General features: G+C 32.3%; 1 protein-coding gene across 1 annotated transcript in view; it reads left to right on the forward strand.

Annotated features, from left to right (window-relative positions):
• Positions 1–25,159, forward strand: part of LOC141448774 (adenylate cyclase type 5-like) — a 206,349-nt gene extending 181,190 nt beyond the window's left edge. The window contains exons 15-25 of the mRNA XM_074117378.1: positions 22–119; positions 882–966; positions 1,048–1,164; positions 1,242–1,376; positions 2,634–2,770; positions 3,346–3,476; positions 4,650–4,759; positions 5,131–5,350; positions 5,838–5,969; positions 7,473–7,597; positions 17,843–25,159. Coding sequence (XP_073973479.1) covers positions 22–119; positions 882–966; positions 1,048–1,164; positions 1,242–1,376; positions 2,634–2,770; positions 3,346–3,476; positions 4,650–4,759; positions 5,131–5,350; positions 5,838–5,969; positions 7,473–7,597; positions 17,843–17,965 — 1,413 coding nt within the window. The 3' untranslated portion in view covers positions 17,966–25,159. The remainder of the gene's footprint in view (positions 1–21; positions 120–881; positions 967–1,047; positions 1,165–1,241; positions 1,377–2,633; positions 2,771–3,345; positions 3,477–4,649; positions 4,760–5,130; positions 5,351–5,837; positions 5,970–7,472; positions 7,598–17,842) is intronic.
• Positions 25,160–25,428: the final 269 nt, after the last annotated feature.

The following is a 25,428-nucleotide window of genomic DNA, read 5'->3' on the forward strand; positions in this document are numbered from 1 at the left end:
TAATTTATGATTATGTTGCAGTACAACAAAGAACGTGATAAAATGTTGCACGTATACTTCATATGCTCATTGTTATTAATCATCAGCCTGGTTATAGGGTTGTTAGTTATATTCCCACAGTAAGTAATTAAGTAAACGGCAACCAATGTGAAATAAAAATACATATTCGGGTGCAAAACAAAAGGAACTATTATTGACTTGAGATGCCAGTTTAATAATTTTTTTTTTATTGTTATTATTTAGTGCTTTAATGGGCAGTACATGATTACTTTTGTAGGTAATCACTCATCTTCTCTTGCAGGATCCACTCCACTCCTGTTAGTGGAGCGAATTCAAAGCTATCATGTCTCATTTAGTGAGAGAATCCATCCATGCTGATTGCTAGGTCAGCCAACCAAAGTAAAAGGGCTCAGCAATTGTGACTTATGGGATCCTTTGATTGGACCAATCGCCCGCGCAAAGAGTATTTTCAAGACTCAAAAATATACATACTAGCCTCAAACAATATTTTTTCAAATATCCCGAGCTGTTTACAGAAAACTGCATTCGGAATATTGGAATATTAAGGCAGTAAACGGCAGGGAAGTGGAGATAGCAGATTTTCATGTCGACCTTATAGGGTTAGGTGAAGTAAGAAGAACGAGGATAACGGAGCTTACACTCATTATTTGTAATCTGAGGTGTCAGTAGGATAGGCGCAATGCAAAGTGGCGGATTTATATTAAAAACAGCTGCATCTGCAAAATTTCTTTTTTTAGAGACTCTTTCCAGGGTGGTTCTATAGGCAGGACCTTAAAGGAGAATAGTGTTCCGGATTTTGCACCCGAGTATACATTTCTTAAGTGTCATACACGAAAATTAATAATTAATTTCATTTACAGTTCCTTGTTAGTGTACGTATTATATGGTTCAGGTATTGGCATATGTATATTAGTAAATATATTGGTGCTGTTTGAAAAATGTAAGGTAATTATCACAAATCTGTCAGTGGAACGTAATAATTAATAAATTTTATTTAACTTTCTATATTTATTTATCCAAATATAGATGTCTCTACCCGCATTGAAAATCCTGTCTAGTGCTATTCACGAGAACAGATTCCTGGCACAAGCTTTAGCCAGTTTTGTAGTGTTCATTATTTTCTTTGTCACCATTGTTCCTATGGTAAATCAGCATTTAAAATTTTCTAATGAAGTATCTTTAAAACTAATTAAATTTTTGACATAATGTATTCTTTTCAGTTGTTTTCCATAAATGCTGGAGATTACAATAGAATTAACGAATACAACGTTAGTAATGAGACTGTATCTAAAAATATAACTAGAAATGAAACTATCAAGATGGAGCTCTCTCAAAATAGTTCGGTCTATGCTGAGGTTCGTATTTTAAATTATATGAAAATGGGACGACAGAAATTGAATAATTATACCAACATATTATATAACATTTTTTATTTCTTCACCGGGTGCTAATATTTGCTAATCTGCGATTAAACAACCCACTGGCCAATATCTTAGGCATCTCCAAAGTGGGAAAGCTTTTAAAGTCTAACATCCATCTTCCTAAAATTCTTAAATTATTAATTTTAGTATTAATAATTTTGGTCAGAGTTCTAAAATTGGCTTTAAATGTGTTCCTTAGCAAATGTGCAAAATATTTTCTCTTAGTAAAGAATGGTAAAATTACCTATTTATTTTAAGCAAACATTTACGCTCAACTAGACTGGTAAAACTTCTCGGATATTAGTTTTACTGATTCTAAACGACAGAAAGGTTGAACCAGAATTGGTCGGCTTTTACATTTTCCTTTATCCCTTATTATTCTGATACCCATTGTACCACTATCTGCCGTTCTTGGGCGGATGGTTCGTAAATGTTTAATCTTGATTTAAACTAATAGACTGGATCAGAAGGATCAACATCTACTAAACCTTGATAGCAGCAGTTGAAATCAGAAACAAAACTACCTAGTTGGGGCTAATTCTTTAGAATGAATAAGCAGCAAATATCAACTGCAACAAAATTGTGGCGTACAAGCCTACAACTCTCTTTGTAAAGATGCTCACAATATACACATGCTCCAATGGTTTGGGGAAAACTTAGGGTCTTCGGGCTTACATAAGATAAGCATATTGCTTTAGAACTGTCGTTTCATCCACATTACAAATGCTTCCTTGGAGTATTAGCTGATTTGTATTTTAGGTTAGGCGTAATAATCTTCAGGTTGAGAACGCAACCATAATGAGTGCTAAAGTCAGTTGTACATGCACATTGTATTGCACTAATTCTGTTTAATAAGACGAAACAGTTCCGTCATTCAAAGAAACTTAAGAATACGGACGCAAGGAGGTAGAAAACAAGGTTGATTTCTTTGTTGGACAAGACTTGAAAAAAACATGTTTTTATCGAGAACTAAGACCCATGTGGACCTACGTACTAATTGCAAGTTTGTTGGCCTTTCCGAGATTTCGTGAAGATTTTGGAATTGTTATTTGATTTTATTCCATAAGAGTCACATGAGGATATGTTGTGAAGATAGGAAATAATTAATATTAATTATTTGATAAACTATACTTAATATTAACATAACTAATATAATGAATATAACTATAATATTATCTCTTCTTTTTTCAGTTTTCTACAAATTGTATAATAATAGTGATTATCTCAGCGGCAGCATATCAAATATTAACTAGTATGCTAAAAATTGTTATACTTTCTTCAGTTTGCTTTGTGTATATAAGTATATTTTTCTGCACGGATCTTTACAAGTAAGTATAAAAATTCTTTGGTTTTGTATCTACAATTATTGCCACATTTGTTGACTGGGCGCATTGAATTTACCAAAATTTAAATTAATCGTTATTTTCCCCCAAAAAAGATGTGTAATTACTTTGAAATTATTAATTCCACTTTATATGCCAAAGTGCTAAAGGATTTAAAGTTAATTCTCTCTTCTAAACTATATTTTAATCTCAAAGATGAGCGCAAGTCTTGGCATCCTCGTAAAACATTAAGCGATAAAGCATTTTGAAGTGATAAAAAATATGTAAGAAACTTTAGCATAATTTTAAATTCTATGGTGTGTGGTGAACGTATTAATTTTTAAATTTTCATTTCTTCGTTGCAAAGTATGTCACTTTTAACGAGTACGAGATAAGATTGTTTGTAGATAATACAAATAGATCCAGTTAGAACATTCTTTCCAGGGAGCTTGGTATCTGCGTTTAAGCACCCTAATATCACGAACAACACATTTACTGTCATATGCCGAAGTCTAAACTGTTCTCCTACTTCTAAAAGTAATATAATCATGACATAAAATTGAAATATTTTCTATTTTCAGAACGATGGGAGCATATGAAGAAACTTATGATCTTGTTGCACTCTTAGGATTTCTATTTGCTCTAATTATACATGGAAGACAGACCGAAGCAACGAATAGATTAGATTTCTTATGGAAACTTCAAGCAACTGGTTAGTGTCCAAACCTGCAACATTTAAATTTGTAAATTTTAGTTGACTTGATGGAAAAAAGAGGTCGAAGAGTGCACAATAAATTTTTGGAGACTTTTAATGTTTTTTGCAAGTAAAATCAGTCTAGCCTAGTAGTTATAAACAGGAAATGTTGGTTTAAATTGGCGTATTTATCTACAAAGCAACGCCCTAATATTTAACTCTAAATATCTCGCTCCAAAGTCATAAGATCATTACGAAAATTTGAACAATTTAGACTTAACAGTCCTAATTTTCATGTAAAAAATAAACTATATTAGTTTTGCAGATAATAGCACCTGAAGATTTTTAGTTAAAAAAGCTCTATTACAGCTCTATATATCTCTAAAACTAAAACACTTAGGCGTTAGAAGCCATCAGTTACTGTGAATACTAATATGTTGGCTGTTTCCAGCACTCGAAAACCAAGTTAATGTAATGTGCAAACAAAACCAAAAAACAATAAATATATAAAAATAATAAAAAACTTATGGACTAATAGTGATTTAATAAAAATCAAAGTAGCGAGTGTATTACTTCAACTTAAGTTGGATAAGATTAATTATTACTGGCTCTACATTACTTCCTCCTAAGGGTTTGCAAGAAAAATTGAGTTGTGATTACACTCTCCCGTAAGGGAACTTCATGAACTGAATAGTATTAAGAGTAGGTTTGCACGTAGAATTAAAGTAGGGAATAAGAATTCTCTCTATCTTGCCAGATTTTCTGAAAATCGGGTTGATATTTACAGAATTATTAAAATTTGGCTTTACCAACGAGGGCAAATTCCTTTCCTAAGTAATGTTAAGCGACGACGTTCTCAAATGGAATACCTTATTCAATAAAACCGGTACACGCGCTTAGGAGCTTCGTTATTAACAATAAAGGTATTAAAACAGCAACAACAATAACATTTCCTGAAAATGACGTTTTTACCTATTTTTGTTAAATTTTGATCACAATTATTTGATCTACTTTTTTTTGCAAAAAACAACACGAAAAAACGACGATAGGTTCTCTATTTAATAGAAAATTTTAAAATAATGTTTTATTTAAAAAAAGGTAGAAACAAATAAGTACAACCAATTTTGAAATTTTATAAATCATAACTTTTTATATTTCTGTTTCATTAATTAATACAATGAATTCTTTCAGAGGAAAAAGAAGATATGGAACATTTAGAAGCATATAATAGAAAACTACTGGCTAATATCCTACCAGTTCATGTGGCTGAACATTTTCTATCAAGTGATAAAAATTTTGATGTAAGTATTTCCATATTTTTGAAATTTAAAAGAATTTAAGAATAATCAACGTAAATAAAATGAATTTAGATTTATTTAGGGGTGACAAGAATGAAAGTGATTATGAAGGTTGGCTATTTCTTTTAACACTGTCACACAAACTGTGAAATTTCTATTTACAAGACGGGGTAAACATTCACATCCATCACACTTGTCCGATTCCGAATCACCTCAAAACATCTTATGAAACCTCTTAATAATATATAAAATATACAAATTTTCGCCTTCAACAAAAGTTTCTTTGAAATCTAAAATTTCCTTCATTCTTAACTCAAATCTAAACTAATCTTCTTCATAAGAAGCTAAATTCTATTTTTTCATTTATTTTAAAGGACCTGTATCATGAACAATGCGAATGTGTTTGCATAATGTTCGCTTCAATACCAAACTTCTCAGAATTTTATGTAGAACTAGAAGGAAATAATGAAGGTGTAGAATGTTTGAGATTATTGAATGAAATCATTGCGGATTTCGATGAAATACTATCTGAACCAGAATTCTCGTATATTGAAAAGATCAAATCTACTGGCGCAACATATATGGCGGCTTCAGGTATGTAGACATATATGAAAAAGTTATTTATCTACTGGGGCTTCAAGTGAAATGAAAACACTACCTATGTAATCGCACAGAGACTTATATAATCTTTAAAAAATGAGCAGATTAGGAGCAAACAACAAATGATTTGTTTTCTTTCGTTGTATCCAGGCATTTTTTTGGAGGGGGATATTAATTTGAAAAGTAACATCACGAAATATTTTCTTAATATTAATGAGAATATGTTTACAAATAATTTAGCGAACTGATCTACTTACGTTCTAAAATAAACATGAACGTTTGACACTACTTAATTTAAGTTTATGATTCTATGAGTCTGTAGACTCCTTCTAATTGAGTATTGTTGAGCGAACAGAGAAAATTCTTTTCAAAGCGGCTGTCTTGAGAGTATGGTATCTAACGCTAGCTTCTTCATTCAACGAGAATAAAAAAAAACATATTGAGAATAATTAATCAATAATAACAATTTAATCAATTTCAGGTTTAACTAAAGCTACTTGCGATATGAAAGATTTAAAACATGTAACTGCAATGGCTGATTATGCACTGAGAATTAAAGAACAACTGGACTATGTAAATCAACATAGCTTCAACAATTTCCGAATTCGAATCGGTAATTATGGCATTACAACACAAATTACCATATTTTAAATAGATTCATTCAATTTTCTAGCGATTAGAGGATGTTAGAGTTCACTTTCTTTTTTCTACCGCATAAAATTATTGAATATGAATTATATAAGTATATATAAAACATTTGAATTGAAAATGAACTATTTATATTATAGCTGATTTAATAACAGCTAGAAAAGGACAGTTGTTTCAACTTTAATAAAATGTTCCAGTCGTTGCATTTCTAAATCCCAATCCCCCACCAAACAAAGCAAAGAAAGTTCACAAGCGTAGAGAGAAGACAGATATTGTGTTTCTTTGATTTTAGCTGCAATTTATGTAATTTCGGTAGGGTTTCTACTAGGCAGTTTTCGACTATTTTTATATTTAATTTAAAAAGTATTGCAAAACTCATGTAATATGGCAAACATAAGTAATTTAAATGAAAAAAACTGTGAATCAATTTCCCAATTCAATTATAGAAAGTATGAAACAAAATTACCAGTATCTCAAGAGAAAATAAGAGACATCACAACTAATTACTGATAATATTACAACACCCAGTATTATAGCACAGCCAGAGTATTATTTTCGTGCATTAGATTCATATTTTTTACAATTCACAATTTTTAGAATTCATATATATCAAGTTTAATATTTCAATAAATAATGTCCATGAACTCTCCTTGATCTCAACATTCTTGACCTCACTAAGTTGTTGCAATCCATCTTTTAAATAACAATAAGAGCAAAGTTATTCCTACTATTTCAGCCCAGCTTTATATCCAACTATCGATTAGTAGACGTGAACGGAGGCGACTAGTCAAAGTTCTCATATTAAACATTGAATAAAATCCAAGGTCTAGACCGGGAATCACAATAAATCCTACAACACATCTTAGCTTTGCGGGCCTTGTCTCTTACGCTCGGTTATTGTGGTCCCCTTTCTTCTAAATATCTTAGAACATAAATACTGATGTTGTACTCATGTTATTCTAGATTTAAATAACATCAGTTGTTATGTTTGAATATGTTTCCAAGTAGCTTTGTTGAAGTTTTTCTATCGAAAATTTTCTCCACAACTGCTTAACACCTTAAGTGAATAATGAAATGGAGAATATTTTAAGAACACTAAATTAGCAGCTTAGTAAGTGCAGTGCGAGACGGTAACGTAAGTGAAGTCTAAATCTCTGCACTAAACGGATTAATGTGCCTCTGATGCTGGATAAAAGATCGCAATCTGTCAGTGATACCGTAAATATGCGAAGGATAAAATCATAAGAGATAATTATAGTCATACATAAATATATCATTATAATAAAAAAATAATCATGCACAGCAATCCGTCTGTCTACTCAATATCCATTCGGCTTTTTTTTGATGGATTTTAAGTACTTCGGAATTCGAAGTTTTCTTGCTAGTAAAAAAAACTAAAAGGCCTTTTTTAAATAATAATTTGTATAATATTGAAATTTACTTTGTAATAATATTTATTGTTTTAAAGGTCTAAACATTGGTCCAGTAGTAGCTGGAGTTATTGGGGCTAGAAAACCGCAATACGATATTTGGGGCAATGCAGTAAATGTGGCTTCCAGGATGGATTCCACGGGAATAGTCGATAAAATACAGGTTGGTTGTTTGATTAATAAATACAGTACTTTGGAGACAGAATAACCAAATTAGAGGAATTTGTAGCGAGTAGTAGTAATTTTATTTTAATATATCTTGTGAAGAGATAGCCAATGCTTCTGGGAGTGTCCAAGTATATCTTAACAAAAGTTAATTCGGTAATATCAAAACAAATCACCAGCTTTGTCTATTATTACATATCCGTTATACAGCTAATATGTCCTTATTTACTATCATTCTCTTTGAGGATTCATAACCTCTGTGGGTGTGATAAGTGAACCAGATTTGCCTTTAAGCGTGCTAAACCTCACATTCCTCTGTAGGATCCTGTTTAAATATTCATCGGCTACTTAGGCTAAGGCAGCCGCAAGGATGCCTAAAGTCTTGAAGAAGTGGATAATTCGCCTTCATCTCCATTCTATCAAACATAGGCACCTACACTCTACTGAATTATTTCGCTTTCAATTTTGACGTCTCTATTTTTATTTGAAGACCAACTATTAAGGCCAATCTTGAGATTTTTTCCTCCACTCGCCAATTGTCGTTGGAAATTATTACCTTCTTTAAACCTAAAAACTTTAGAAATCTCTACATCAGTAATTCATGTAGGTTGTTTATAAGTAGTTATTTAAGTTACTGGTTATAGAATCGTAGAACCATGTAGTAGAAGGAAAATGGCGGTTCTGGCGCACCTAAATTGTGACAGATCCAAACACCTACAAATCTGACCGGGTAATCATCGAGTTCAACGAAGCTGTAAGCCATACCCATCAGCACCATTCTACCCCCACCTATCATCGAATTTGACGAGGCTGAAATCCGCACCATCACAAAAAAAAAGAGGAATCGTTTTAAAAGATCTAAAGATTTAAAAGATTTAAATCGGTATAAATATACTCAGATCTCAGAACTGTTAAATAATAATTTTGTTCAGAATGATGTTTGAAATAAATAGGTTTATGACAGAGAAGTTTAAAATAAACAACACACTAAAGGTTTTTTTTAAGCGTATGCTTATTTTTTTCGCAAAATGAGCTTAAAAAAGCACTCACACAAAACAAATAGGGTGAAGAGAGATTAAGAAAAAATTCGAGTTTCGTTTAGAATATCTTCCGTTATTTTGGCTCCAGGTGTTGGTTGGTACAATTGTGCCGCTCCATTAGATTGTATTATGCATTCAGTAAATTCGATTTTTATGTCAACCAAAAATTATTACTTTTTTAAAAGTATTTCAATGACCCGGTGATTGACATACCGAATTTTCGGTGGTACCAATGTTTGACATGGGGTGGGACCATTGATTGAAAACAAGTATATTCCTGAAACGACCTAAAAAATTCAAAATACCTAAACCACTGTTCCACTTGGATTTTTAACAAAAAAAAATCAGTCTTATTCATAATTAATAAAAATCGGTTTTTAGATTGGCCTACCTAAATAATGTAATATTTCTCAACATTACGCTTTTTCATGCAGTTATTGACGATCAACCCTTATACAACTATCCTACCGGAGAGTTTTAATTTCGTACAAACCTTCTAGGGCATCTGCGTCATTCAATTATCGAGAAACTTCATTATACAAAACGTTCAAACTAGTATTAGTTACTTTGGCTCAAGAAACAGTTCGCTTATCCTTCTTGCAATGATAAGATGACGGTTCCGGAATGCTTTCTACCAAGATTTACCTAATAGGTTATCATTGAAAGGGTTCGGTATATCTAGTTTTTTAATAAGCTGCCACACACTCATCAGTAGATGGCTATTAGTGATGGGAAACCCAACTCTGGCAACGGACGCGATCCACAAAACTAAAAAAAATCCTCTTCCGAAGAGGAGAGTACTGTACATGGCTACATTCATCTAATTGATGTTCCTTGACCTACAACTACCACCCACAGTTATCAACACATTATTGGCATGAAATTTTGTTCACTTATATACTACACATTACTGAGTTATAAGTTATATGCTGTAGTTTCCATGGGTACAGATCCATTAGTTGAGAAGATCTTGAGAGTTGAAATTTATTTAGGTCATGGTTTTGCTGTGAAATTGGGCCCTTATAATTCCCACAGTAAACAACAGATTATTCCTAAGAAATTTTGTGCTCTTACACAGTCGGTTTTACTGAGTAGTAAGCTATAGTATTCATGAGTACAGATCCATTACTTGAGAAGATATTGAGAGTTGAAAATTTTTTGGGTCATGGTTTTGCTGTGAAATTGGGCCCTTATATTTCCCACATTAAACAACAGATTATTCGTATGAAATTTTGTGCTCTTACACACTGTGTTTTACTGAGTAGTATACTATAGTTTTCTTGAGTACAGATCCATTAGTTGAGAAGATACTGAGAGTTGAAAATTTTTTGGGTCATGGTTTTGCTGTGAAAATGGGCCCTTATAATTCCCACAGTAAACAACACATTATTCGTATGAAACTTTGTGCTCCTACACACTCGGTTTTACTGAGTAGTATACTATAGTTTTCATGAGTACAGATCCATTACTTGAGAAGATATTGAGAGTTGAAAATTTTTTGGGTCATGGTTTTGCTGTGAAATTGGGCCATTATATTTCCCACATTAAACAACAGATTATTCGTATGAAATTTTGTGCTCTTACATACTCTGTTTTACTGAGTAGTATACTATAGTTTTCTTGAGTACAGATCCATTAGCTGAGAAGATACTGAGAGTTGAAAATTTTTTGGGTCATGGTTTTGCTGTGAAAATGGGCCCTTATAATTCCCACAGTAAACAACAGATTATTCGTATGAAATTTTGTGCTCCTACACACTCAGTTTTACTGAGTAGAATACTATAGTTTTCTTGAGTACAAATCCATTAGTTGAGAAGATACTGAGAGTTGAAAATTTTTTGGGTCATGGTTTTGCTGTGAAAATGGGCCCTTATAATTCCCACAGTAAACAACAGATTATTCGTATGAAATTTTGTGCTCTTACACATTCGGTTTTACTTAGAAGTAAGCTATAGTATTGATGAGTACAGATCCATTACTTGAGAAGATACTGAGAGTTGAAAATTTTTTGGGTCATGGTTTTGCTGTGAAAATGGGCCCTTATAATTCCCACAGTAAACAACAGATTATTCGTATGAAATTTTGTGCTCTTACACATTCGGTTTTACTGAGTAGTAAGCTATAGTATTCATGAGTACAGATCCATTACTTGAGAAGATATTGAGAGTTAAAAATTTTTTGGGTCATGGTTTTGCTGTGAAATTGGGCCCTTATATTGCCCACAGTAAACAACAGATTATTCGTATGAAATTTTGTGCTCTTACACACTCTGTTTTACTGAGTAGTATACTATAGTTTTCTTGAGTACAGATCCATTAGCTGAGAAGATACTGAGAGTTGAAAATTTTTTGGGTCATGGTTTTGCTGTGAAAATGGGCCCTTATAATTCCCACAGTAAACAACAGATTATTCCTATGAAATTTTGTGCTCCTACACACTCAGTTTTACTGAGTAGAATACTATAGTTATCTTGAGTACAAATCCATTAGTTGAGAAGATACTGAGAGTTGAAAATTTTTTGGGTCATGGTTTTGCTGTGAAAATGGGCCCTTATAATTCCCACAGTAAACAACAGATTATTCGTATGAAATTTTGTGCTCTTACACAATCTGTTTTACTGAGTAGTAAGCTATAGTATTCATGAGTACAGATCCATTAGTTGAGAAGATATGGAGAGTTGAAATTATTTTGGGTCATGGTTTTGCTGTGAAATTGGGCCCTTATAACTCCCACAGTAAACAACAGATTATTCGTATGAAATTTTGTGCTCTTACACACTCTGTTTTACTGAGTAGTATACTATAGTTTTCTTGAGTACAGATCCATTAGCTGAGAAGATACTGAGAGTTGAAAATTTTTTGGGTCATGGTTTTGCTGTGAAAATGGGCCCTTATAATTCCCACAGTAAACAACAGATTATTCGTATGAAATTTTGTGCTCCTACACATTCGGTTTTACTTAGAAGTAAGCTATAGTATTGATGAGTACAGATCCATTACTTGAGAAGATACTGAGAGTTGAAAATTTTTTGGGTCATGGTTTTGCTGTGAAAATGGGCCCTTATAATTCCCACAGTAAACAACAGATTATTCGTATGAAATTTTGTGCTCTTACACATTCGGTTTTACTGAGTAGTAAGCTATAGTATTCATGAGTACAGATCCATTACTTGAGAAGATATTGAGAGTTAAAAATTTTTTGGGTCATGGTTTTGCTGTGAAATTGGGCCCTTATATTGCCCACAGTAAACAACAGATTATTCGTATGAAATTTTGTGCTCTTACACACTCTGTTTTACTGAGTAGTATACTATAGTTTTCTTGAGTACAGATCCATTAGCTGAGAAGATACTGAGAGTTGAAAATTTTTTGGGTCATGGTTTTGCTGTGAAAATGGGCCCTTATAATTCCCACAGTAAACAACAGATTATTCCTATGAAATTTTGTGCTCCTACACACTCAGTTTTACTGAGTAGAATACTATAGTTATCTTGAGTACAAATCCATTAGTTGAGAAGATACTGAGAGTTGAAAATTTTTTGGGTCATGGTTTTGCTGTGAAAATGGGCCCTTATAATTCCCACAGTAAACAACAGATTATTCGTATGAAATTTTGTGCTCTTACACAATCTGTTTTACTGAGTAGTAAGCTATAGTATTCATGAGTACAGATCCATTAGTTGAGAAGATATGGAGAGTTGAAATTATTTTGGGTCATGGTTTTGCTGTGAAATTGGGCCCTTATAACTCCCACAGTAAACAACAGATTATTCGTATGAAATTTTGTGCTCTTACACACTCTGTTTTACTGAGTAGTATACTATAGTTTTCTTGAGTACAGATCCATTAGCTGAGAAGATACTGAGAGTTGAAAATTTTTTGGGTCATGGTTTTGCTGTGAAAATGGGCCCTTATAATTCCCACAGTAAACAACAGATTATTCGTATGAAATTTTGTGCTCCTACACACTCAGTTTTACTGAGTAGAATACTATAGTTATCTTGAGTACAAATCCATTAGTTGAGAAGATACTGAGAGTTGAAAATTTTTTGGGTCATGGTTTTGCTGTGAAAATGGGCCCTTATAATTCCCACAGTAAACAACAGATTATTCGTATGAAATTTTGTGCTCTTACACAATCTGTTTTACTGAGTAGTAAGCTATAGTATTCATGAGTACAGATCCATTAGTTGAGAAGATATGGAGAGTTGAAATTATTTTGGGTCATGGTTTTGCTGTGAAATTGGGCCCTTATAACTCCCACAGTAAACAACAGATTATTCGTATGAAATTTTGTGCTCTAACACACTCTGTTTTACTGAGTAGTATACTATAGTTTTCTCGAGTACAGATCCATTAGTTGAGAAGATACTGAGAGTTGAAAATTTTTTGGGTCATGGTTTTGCTGTGAAAATGGGCCCTTATAATTCCAACAGAACAGATTAATCGTATGAAATTTTGTGCTCTTACACACTCTGTTTTACTGAGTAGTATACTATAGTTTTCTTGAGTACAGATCCATTAGCTGAGAAGATACTGAGAGTTGAAAATTTTTTGGGTCATGGTTTTGCTGTGAAAATGGGCCCTTATAATTCCCACAGTAAACAACAGATTATTCGTATGAAATTTTGTGCTCCTACACACTCAGTTTTACTGAGTAGAATACTATAGTTTTCTTGAGTACAAATCCATTAGTTGAGAAGATACTGAGAGTTGAAAATTTTTTGGGTCATGGTTTTGCTGTGAAAATGGGCCCTTACAATTCCCACAGTAAACAACAGATTATTCGTATGAAATTTTGTGCTCTTACACAATCTGTTTTACTGAGTAGTAAGCTATAGTATTCATGAGTACAGATCCATTAGTTGAGAAGATATGGAGAGTTGAAATTATTTTGGGTCATGGTTTTGCTGTGAAATTGGGCCCTTATAACTCCCACAGTAAACAACAGATTATTCGTATGAAATTTTGTGCTCTTACACACTCTGTTTTACTGAGTAGTATACTATAGTTTTCTCGAGTACAGATCCATTAGTTGAGAAGATACTGAGAGTTGAAAATTTTTTGGGTCATGGTTTTGCTGTGAAAATGGGCCCTTATAATTCCAACAGAACAGATTAATCGTATGAAATTTTGTGCTCTTACACACTCCGTTTTACTGAGCAGTGTACTATAGTTTTGTTGAGTACAGATCCATTAGTTGAGAAGATATAGAGATTTGAAATTATTTTGGGTCATGGTTTTGCTGTGAAAATGGGCCCTTATAATTCCCACAGTAAACAACAGATTATTCGTATGAAATTTAGTGCTCTTACAGACTCTGTTTTACTGAGTAGAATACTATAGTTTTCTTGAGTACAGATCCATTAGTTGAGAAGATACTGAGAGTTAAAAATTTTTTGGGTCATGGTTTTGCTGTGAAAATGGGCCCTTATTATTCCCACATTAAACAACACATTATTCGTATGAAATTTTGTGTTCTTACACACTCTGTTTTACTGAGTAGTATACTATAGTTTTCTTGAGTACAGATCCATTAGTTGAGAAGATACTGAGAGTTGAAAATTTTTTGGGTCATGGTTTTGCTGTGAAAATGGGCCCTTATAATTCCCACAGTAAACAACAGATTATTCGTATGAAACTTTGTGCTCCTACACACTCGGTTTTACTGAGTAGTATACTATAGTTTTCTTGAGTACAGATCTATTAGTTGAGAAGATACTGAGAGTTGAAAATTTTATGGGTCATTGTTTTGCTGTGAAAATGGGCCCTTATAATTCCCACAGTAAACAACAGATTATTCGTATGAAATTTTGTGCTCTTACACATTCGGTTTTACTTAGTAGTAAGCTATAGTATTCATGAGTACAGATCCATTACTTGAGAAGATATTGAGAGTTGAAAATTTTTTGGGTCATGGTTTTGTTGAGAAATTGGGCCCTTATATTTCCCACAGTAGACAATAGATAATTCGTATGAAATTTTGTGCTCTTACACACTCTGTTTTACTGAGTAGTATACTATAGTTTTCTTGAGTACAGATCTATTAGTTGAGAAGATACTGAGAGTTGAAAATTTTTAGGGTCATGGTTTTGCTGTGAAAATAGGCGCTTATAATTCCCACAGTAAACAACAGATTATACGTATGAAATTTTGTGCTCTTACACACTCTGTTTTAGTGGGTAGTATACTATAGTTTTGTTGAGTACAGATCCATTAGTTGAGAAGATACTGAGTGTTGAATATTTTTTGGGTCATGGTTTTGCTGTGAAATTGGGCCCTTATAATTCCCACAGTAAACAACAGATTATTCGTATGAAATTTTGTGCTCTTACACACTCTGTTTTACTGGGTAGTATACTATAGTTTTGTTGAGTACAGATCCATTAGTTGAGAAGATACTGAAAGTTGAATATTTTTTGGGTCATGGTTTTGCTGTGAAATTGGGCCCTTATAATTCCCACAGTAAACAACAGATTATTCGTATGAAATTTTGTACTCTTACACACTCTGTTTCTCTCAATATCTTCTCAACTAATGGATCTTTACTCAAGAAAACTATAGCATACTACTCAGTAAAACAGAGTGTGTAAGGGCCCAAAATTTCATATGAATAATCTGTTGTTTACTGTAGGAATTATAAGGGCCCAATTTCACAGCAAAACCATGACCTAAATAAATTTCAACTCTCAAGATCTTCTCAACTAATGGATCTGTACCCATGGAAACTACAGCATATAACTTATAACTCAGTAATGTGTAGTATATAAGTGAACAAAATTTCATGCCAATAATGTGTTGTTAACTGTGGGAGGTAGTTGTAGGTCAAGGGACATCAATTAGTAAAGCTGCTTAAAAGCTCCCAGTCGCTCGAGTTACCCTTCTGTACAAAGTGAAAGGTAAATCTACAGTCAGCAGATGAATGTAGCCATGTACAGTACTCTCCTCTTCGGAAGAGGATTTTTTTTAGTTTTGTGGATCGCGTCCGTTGCCAGAGTTGGGTTTCCCATCACTAATAGCCATCTACTGATGAGTGTGTGGCAGCTTATTAAAAAACTAGATATACCGAACCCTTTCAATGATAACCTATTAGGTAAATCTTGGTAGAAAGTATTCCGGAACCGTCATCCTATCATTGCAAGAAGGATAAGCGAACTGTTTCTTGAGCCAAAGTAACCAATACTAGTTTGAACGTTTTGTATAATGAAGTTTCTCGATAATTGAATGACGCAGATGCCCTAGAAGGTTTGTACGAAATTATAACTCTCCGGTAGGATAGTTGTATAAGGGTTGATCGTCAATAACTGCATGAAAAAGCGTAATGTTGAGAAATATTACATTATTTAGGTAGGCCAATCTAAAAACCGATTTTTATTAATTATGAATAAGACTGATTTTTTTTTGTTAAAAATCCAAGTGGAACAGTGGTTTAGGTATTTTGAATTTTTTAGGTCGTTTCAGGAATATACTTGTTTTCAATCAATGGTCCCACCCCATGTCAAACACTGGTACCACCGAAAATTCGGTATGTCAATCACCGGGTCATTGAAATACTTTTAAAAAAGTAATAATTTTTGGTTGACATAAAAATCGAATTTACTGAATGCATAATACAATCTAATGGAGCGGCACAATTGTACCAACCAACACCTGGAGCCAAAATAACGGAAGATATTCTAAACGAAACTCGAATTTTTTCTTAATCTCTCTTCACCCTATTTGTTTTGTGTGAGTGCTTTTTTAAGCTCATTTTGCGAAAAAAATAAGCATACGCTTTAAAATAACCTTTAGTATGTTGTTTATTTTAATCTTCTCTTTCATAAAAACATTATTCTGAACAAAATTATTATTTAACAGTTCTGAGATCTGAGTATATCTATACCGATTTAAATCTTTTAAATCTTTAGATCTTTAAAACGATTCCTCTTTTTTTTTGTGATGGTGTGGAGTTCAGCCTCGTCAAATATGATGATAGGTGGGGGTAGAATGGTGCTGATGGGTATGGCTTACAGCTTCGTTGAACTCGATGATTACCCGGTCATATTTGGAGGTGTTTGGATCTGGCACAATTTAGGTGCGCCAGAACCGCCATTTTCCCGCTACTACTAAAGATTACGGTGGAATGTTCTCAATAGAACAAGGTTCAACATAGTGCTCTCTTTTAGCTAAAAAGTATTAATTAGCTAAAAGTGAGTTCGTTTCGTGGTGTAGGCCTTGGTTTTTATTTAATGGTTTTATAAAAGAAATTTATAGTGAGTTATGTTTACTAAATGTCACTGTCCTTGACATCTAATTCGGTAGTTGGACGTAAAGCCTGCCTGAAAAGAAGGCATTACTTTACTTTTACACACATTGTTACTTGCATGTTCTGCTGGTTTTCTCTAAATTTTCTTCTGAAGTGTTCGGAATCTCCTAACTGGGGGAGTAACCAATCAGCGGAATGTGATGGCACATCTATTAGATTAGTCTCTACTGACATTATTCATTTGAGAATATAAAAGTTAGTCTCATTCTCCAATTATCTTCACAAAATCAATTTTTGAGGGGTGAACAATGTAAGTGATTTCATTTTTTCATTTTTTTTTTCTTTTTTTGCAATCTTGACATTTATAATAACTGGAATTATTAATAAGAAAGTGTCCAAGCAGAGGGTCCTGGGACTGATGCAGCTCTTATCCTTCTCCTCCACAATTCCACAAAAAGACCCATTGAATTCAGAAGCAGCTTAAAGGTCTGCCTATAATTTATCCTTAAGGTCTAATACCCCAAAGTTCTTGAAACAAACATCTCTGTCTACTGTCAAACCAACAAGCATTGCGCAACGGAAACTCTGCTGACCAATACTCCTTTTGTTTAAACAAGAAAACCTAAAGTCACAGCACATCTAGCTCACTCTTTATTGCATCCTACTTAAGAGTTAAATCCAATCTCTCCAGCTGACTCCTGTAAATTACTCTTATAAATTTTCCAGGCTGGAACACCCTTCATTCTTCCTCTCACTACTGCTTTCTTATTCTATTACTCTCAAATTTTTAGTTTCTATATCACAAATTAACGAACCATTTATAATCTTTCCTAATTTAAATTTATTTGGCAGCCATATAAGTCATTTTAAACCTTTTTTTTTTATCTAACTACTGGTATTTTTTATATCTTTATCTTCGTTATGTGATGTTAAGAGAAATAATGTGGAATTATTGTTAGGTTACACAGGAGGTATTTCATATACTATCGACCCGAGGATATCCTCTTACATGTCGAGGTACGGTCCAGGTGAAAGGTAAAGGAGAAATGATTACTTATTTTTTGGACGGACCAAGAAATTAATATTTTAAAATAGAAGAATACACAAAACAACCGAATTGTTCATTTAAGTTTTATTTCACATTCCATATGAAAAACGGATCTGCAGGGTACAGGATATATGGACACGTTGATTGAAAGATTCCAGTCCATATAAAGTTAGTATAGGTAAAAGGAAAATAGAAACTATTTTTGGTTTTTAATAATATTTTCGGAGACAAAACAATTCTTCCAGCTATTTTTAATGTAAATAGAATATTTTTAAAGAAGCTTGTTATGAATTAGAATTATAGCGTCCCCAGGAACAAACTTTTATAAATGGTAATATGATTTAGTTAAGCTTATTTATTAATGTGCTACAAACCACAGTTGAAAATCATGTTTGAACATGAGAAATTTTACGTTTTTTGAACAATAAAGGTGGAATACTATTCGTATTGCAACGATCTATTTATCTATAAATAAATAATGATAGCATTATCAATTATATTAATGAAGTTGTCTGCCAAAAAGTTTTATTCCATAGATTTTTCAAGACTATTTAGTTTTACTAAAACTGTGCAAATAATGTGCTTGAAAAATATTTTTAGTGAAGTTCTTCAATTTTAACTGATGTAACTGATACATTTATAAATCTGGTTTTATTTAATTTAAGCATGTCATTAACTAAAGTATGTCAACTGTAAATAAGAATGGATGGGAGATATGAATAAATCTGTGTTTAAACTCTTGGCATGTGCAAGTATCAACATTACAGTGCTATTTGCGCAACGAAACTCAATCGCTCGTAAACCCCTCTAACATGATTTTAATTTTGAAAGATGTTACCGTATGTGGTCCAATTTCAATAGGTTAGTTAAACAGTAAAACAGCCCTGCTTATGTTATACAGAATGCACAAAGGTTTCTCCTTAGCAGAATCTACGTGATTCTCAAGAGGTAGAAGTGGTGATCAGTTCTTGATAGAGTACTTTAGTTTATCAATGGAATCTGCACGCTACGTTAGGAGCTTAGGCAGTGTGCGAACTATGCCATTGCATGCACATCGAATTTATGCTTACACTCCTCTGGTCTTCTGAATATCCCCAATTCTGAAGTTGTAGAGTTATAGATAGTATTTCCTAGATAATCGGTAAAAGGTGAATGCTTTGGCTAAAAGAAGGTTATTCAGCTTATCGCTACAGCGAGGGATTAACGCAGCTCTGCGCATCGAGTATTCCTACCTTTTCTTCTTCCAGAGAAAGGCGCATAGTCGTTTCAAATGAACTATATCCCACAGTCTGGGCAAACATACTGTTTACTTATCAGTCTATCAGCTACCATATTGCCTCAGAATCCGTAATAATTAAAAGCAGTTTCTACTACTCTTCTTGATGAAGTCCCATCAATAAAGGTAGACAGTACCTTTCCAGAGTAAAAACAGACGTTACTCTTGGTACCCACTCTTTTCATATCTAACGCATGCCTTAATAATGGGCATTTGTCTATCTATAAAGAAGACTAAATCTGCAACATATTTTTTAGTAAATTTTCCTTAAAAACTTCGATTTTTTTTTTTTTTTAATCACAAATGTGAAATACTTCCAAGTTTTAGAGCTTCATTGTGGCATTGAAAGCTCATTTTTTAGTCTCATGTCGTACAAACTCTAAATATCTTTTGACTATATCATAATTTTAATTCATGTCACCCATTTTTATTGAAACAACACTAAATTTTCATTTTAGATGTAAGGTAGTCTGTGCTAGAAAATATTGAAACATTGATGTCAATTTTTATTTAAGCCTAGCGCTATTTTAGGGCTTAAATATTTTTTCGTTCGAGGAAAATCTTTTATAAGATGGCCTAGTCAAGCCAAAAAAGTCATTTTATAAGAATTCACCTATCGGGTAAATTTATGCAATCTTGTAGCTGAGAGAAAAAGAACATGTTATTAAAGAACCTGGGCGACGAAGAAATTTCCTAATTACGAAGAACATACATTATTATTGTTATTATCTTGGCTTAGCACTCATAAATTTCTATTAAAATCTGCTTCTCTTTGTTGAGAGAGATTTGGAAAATAATTTTTCTTATGTATACAACTTTAATCTAATTTCTCTTATGTAACCAAAAAATATAAGATAAGAAAACAGTAACACACCAGACAAGTCTGAATTTGGCTAAACGGGACCAGCTAGTTGCAAAATGGTGCACCCAGAAATATGTAATAAAATTAAAAATATTTAATGAAAGCTAAAAATAAAACAAAATTACCTGCCCGAATGGAAACACGCAGTTGTGCTAGGAAAAGAGTTAAGATGATTATCAGCAATTTAAGAGCTTCTGTCCAGAAGTTATATATTTTCTGCTGAATAAATTCAGTGGAATTCAATATGACTTTGCAATGACTGTTATTTTCATAAGAGGGAAAAATTTCGGGACCAAAAACATAGGCTCTATTATTAAAACAATTGAATAATTAGTTGGATATGCTAAATTTAATTTTCCTTAGAACCCATTCCAGAAGTAGTGTCTGATTAAATTCATTTTTAACTCTTCTAATTTTAGAAAACAAAAGTCTTGCAGACTTTAAGAATACCTCTAGCTTTTAACGAATTAATTGTTCTAAAAAATTGCCTCAACATTTTATTAGTATACAAAGTGGTGAACAAATTTTAGAATCAATAATTCATTAAATAAATTAACGTTACCCAATGCACTAAGTGGTGAATGGGTAGGGAGAAATAAAAATCCAATTTCTAATTTTACTGGTCAATTTCTTAAAGGGACTATCTCTATACAAACAATTGTTAATTAGAAATATTTTTTAACTAAATATTTGGTAGTTTAAGGAAATATTTTCTACATCATTTTCAAAAATTAAGAAATAAATTTATTACTAGTGGCCACCAAAATAAACTCGGATGATTTGGCTGGTTAGAGGCGTAAATCGCCAAAATGAGGTGCATTGAAGCACTGGTTTTTAACTAACTGCAGGTTTTGTCTCTTATTTTATATGATCTGCTTTAATCTGACCAAACTTAGAAAGTATTTTTGCTATCCTCGTGGTTTTCGAGGCTTTGGCTTCAAAAAAACTCGCCGATAAATGTACTAGTTTCCTGGATTGTACAAACATTTCGTTTTAACAAAGATAAAAGAAATTTAATTTGATGACCTAACTATCAACGCTTGAGACAAAAGCTAAAATTTGGCTAGTTAAACTGAAATGCAATAAAAGTAAGCTCGAATAATTTCGTTTTTATAACTAACAGAGAAATCCTTCCCGTTATTTAAGTTGAGCAGAACACAGAAAATACCAAAAAGTCTATTAAATAACATTTACTGTTTACCAAATGAAATTTTTTTTCTTAAAACAAAACATTAAAGTGCGTTTCAGCTAATTGAAGTCATGGAATCAATTATAATAATGATCACTGAACAAAAATAATAATTAAACAAGCCAAACATATTTCTCGCACGTTAAATAAAAAAAAAAAATTATCCAATCAAAATTGGCTGTGGATTTAATGAAATTGCAGTATTATTTAATTTCTCCCAATTTCTTTTCTTATTAATTAGTAGTTTGGTGAAGTGCATCCCACACTACATTTTAATTATGTATACATACATTTTCAAATTACTTTACGTTTTATATGCATTCAATTTTTTGCGTTAATTATTTAGGTAGTTGCATAATTTCTGTCATAATAGTCGCCAAATTGTTAGCCATCTGCACGTCTAGAAAGCAACAAAAAATTCCACCTGAAGTTTGGTCCGCACTTGTTCTGTTTCACAATTTGTATCCACAATTAATGCAGACATTGGTTAGTGTTCAATGCAAAGAAAATTACTTACTTTAATTGTAATGACTACCTTATTATTAATTACTAAGCACCTTAAATATCTTCTTAGAGATTTTATCCCATTTAAAAAGTTTCAAAGGCCAAAATATGTCTTCGCATCGGAATCCAGTGCGCTAACAACTGAGCTAAACCTTTGCCTCATTTTTCTTGTTACCCTACGGCCAACTCTCAAGACTGCTGCTTGTTGTTATCAGTAAAAAGAAATAAAAGTTACTCTAAAATTAAGAAACCAGCAATGAGTAAAGTAATACATTACTATCTTGAATTAATTTAGATGGTAATTGTAAAACTTCTAAAATAATCATTAACAAAAATATGACAGACATTATGCAGAGAACTTAAATATTTACTGAAGTCTGGGTTCAAAATGTAAGTAATTAATTCTAATTATTTCTCTCTCTTTGGAATACATTGACAAGATGATATGTTATTTTTATATAATTTATAACATTAAAAACAACATTGTGTTCAGCGACATTTCAATGATTGGTAAAATCAATTCATATGTACATAAAATATAAATGATATTTTTATTAAAATAAAAAAATTATAATCATAAGAATCTAGAAGGTCAATAGCAATATGATCATATATTAGCCAGAAGAGAAGAAGATTACCTGAAAATGAAATTTTATTATTTCTTTTTTCTGTTGTTACTTTCTTTTGGTAATGTAAATTTTATGACTTTGAAAAGAAATTAATTAAATAAAAATAATGAAAAGTTAATTATGTCAATAGAATTTACTTCTAAATGTGTAGTTTAAGAAGCTATATAGTGTGAATGTTGTAATAAAGAAAAAAATCAATTTAAAGTTATTTGAATTTGAAACTTATGTGCGAACCTATTCATAATACGCTTACTATTGTGTAGAGTAAAATTTTCTTCAAAATCAAATGCACTTTTAATGATTCAAATAACAGAATGAGTATAATTTATTAAAAAAAAATAAAAAATAACATCATTTTGTAAGCAAAATAACAGTAGTAAAATGTTTTTGCTGTGAACGTTTGACCTAAAATTGGAGCGTTCAAAGTAATTAAGGTCCCAATCAAAGCATGGCAGCACTATAATGAACTTAATGAACGGAAAAAACTATTTTGGTAGAGTGGCCATTTAAAATTTGTTACAAGCTTGTTGATCGCGAGACTCACCACAAAAGCTTTTGGTTAATAAACATTAATTTTAAAGATATTGCTCTGGTCTAGCACCTAGACGAGTTTGTCTATATGGAGCAGTATTCCACACTCAGCTGGTAGCAACGTCCAGTCACCTACCAGATCTGATTCTTCCGCACTTGGCCGTTGACTGAAGGCACTCTGGCCCTCATCACTTTTTTGTACACTTTTCAATTGCAGCCGTCTCTCCAAATGGTCAAACTGGAGTATGACTTTTCGGTGCTGAGAAGTTCAGGGATCAATGCAGGCTCCGAGAGCTCGAAGCAGCGCTTCTTCCAACATTTCTTTGTTCGACCAAGAATTCCTAGAGCCTTTAGAATAATTTAAAAGAACCACAAGTGTGTCCAACACATATAAATGATTTTGAACCTTGCTTTTTATCCTTGCCTGAGAGTCGCAGAATCATTTGTACTATCTTGAATAGTACCATACAAACGCGGTGTAATTGGCAATATTTTATGGACAACTCCACATGCAACTGCTCTCTCCTAATAAAAAAACAAGCATCTCACTGTTTCCCGCAACATAGAAAGCTGGCTTTGCATAGCATCTGTCTTGAAAGTTGAATTTGTTTTTAGTCCATACAAATATAGCAACACTAAATTAGCAATAACATTAGCACATTCCCTCTAGGTTAGCAATAACACCTCACAGTGATGAGCCTAAAAAAAGCGAGATTTAAACTAAATATATTAGAGCACTTGTCTCTCCATCTTGTATTGCCCTAAGCGTATATTCTTGCTCTTAAAAAAACATGAGTATCAATTTGTTGCATTGCGGCGAAGCTGTTCTTTTATATAATACATATCAACAGTTCCATAGGTCATTCAGTTTCAGATTCTTAAAAACATTGGCTAAAGAAGAGATGTTCACAGATTTCTTTGTAGTGGTATGGCGAAACTTTTCAACTCACTAGCACAAGAACCGTAGAAAAGCAGATATAGACGATTTTTAATCCTTATAATCGATAATCGGTGGTCTCAGGCAGGAATGGAAATATGGTTCTTTCCTTATATGAAATTCTAAAAAAAGTATTACATAGATCTTAGCACCGTACAGTTCATTAAAATGGCAGTGTAGAAGAAAGCAATCACACAAAGACAATCGTGGCGATTGAACGTGCAAAACCATTGTGGTATACGTTTCTTTCGTAGGAGCTTCCTGCGATTTTCCATTTTGAAGCGCAAGAGGAGATACATTTTCTGTTGTCGTATCCAGTGGACTTTAATACGAGTATTTTCTGTGAACATTCATTAGGCGAGAAGATGATTAGTTTATTGATCGTGAGAAAAGTAAATCTTCTCTTGCAAAAATAATAGAAACGCTTTCCGTCTTATCAGGCCTCTACCCTAATCTTCCAGTCAAAGAAGATTCAAATAATTTTCACAACAGCGAAATTTCTTTTTATCAACGGAAGTGAAAGTAATACGAATGAAATATTTCTAAAGATTGTCTTAGAAAATGAAAGTGAGGACACGATTTATTTTGGGACCTTAATGATAAAGGACATTTCATTAGGTGTTTCTACCTTAGCCGCAATATCAACCAAGAGAAATGTAATTATATCTTTGATACTAATTAAGTTCCTTGTTAGTAATAATAATTAATGATTCAGCTTATTTTCTTTTATTGTTTTGTAAATAAGTTTAGTGGCGTCACTTATAATTTAGTTAAGCATTAATGATAGAACATTGTACAAAAAAGTAGTTGACTGAAAATAAAAATTCTTTGTTTGTATGTATAAACTCAAATAATTATATTTACTGTGTAACATAAATTAGTTAATAGCCAAATCTTGTGACAATGATCATAGTATTTATTCACTTATTGTTACTTAATAATGCTTAATAGAAGAGAGAGCAAAATTGTGTACATCATAAACCAATCTATTTCTTCTACATTTCTACATTATGTTATGTAGGTTGTTTTACTTGTACTATCTATATATATATATAGATAAGATGTTAAGAGAGATTTGAGCAAATAGATGGAGACATTGAGTGTCCGAGTGAATGTAAAACGCGAGTCATTTACAAGTAAATTGCTGAAAAGTAGATATCATACGCCCTAACTAATGTAAATAAATCTTTATTCCTGAATATAACATAATTTACCGTCAAGTGAGATATATGTTCAATTAAGCAAAGAAATGTCATAAACAAATAATAAAAGGAAAAAAAAAAAAGAATACAAAAGAAGGTTTAAAAAAATATGCGGGGTGAGATTTTAGGAAGAAGATAAATTTGAGTGATTATGGTTAGTTACCACAAAAAATAAATAAATTGGAAAAAGAAAGAGAAAAATATTTGAGTAATGAAATAATTTTTCATTAAAAGTAGATTATTTTTCTGACTTCATTGTGAATTTTTTTTAATTGTAACTTCAACAATTCCTATTTATTAAAATAAAAATCTCTATTTTGTAGGTTTCGAGATGTTTTTATTATTTTAATTTATTTTATTACATTTT

This window comes from Rhodnius prolixus, unplaced genomic scaffold (assembly GCF_049639745.1).
Source record: "Rhodnius prolixus isolate KJV_2025 unplaced genomic scaffold, Rpr scaffold_2, whole genome shotgun sequence".
Lineage (NCBI taxonomy): Eukaryota > Metazoa > Arthropoda > Insecta > Hemiptera > Reduviidae > Rhodnius > Rhodnius prolixus.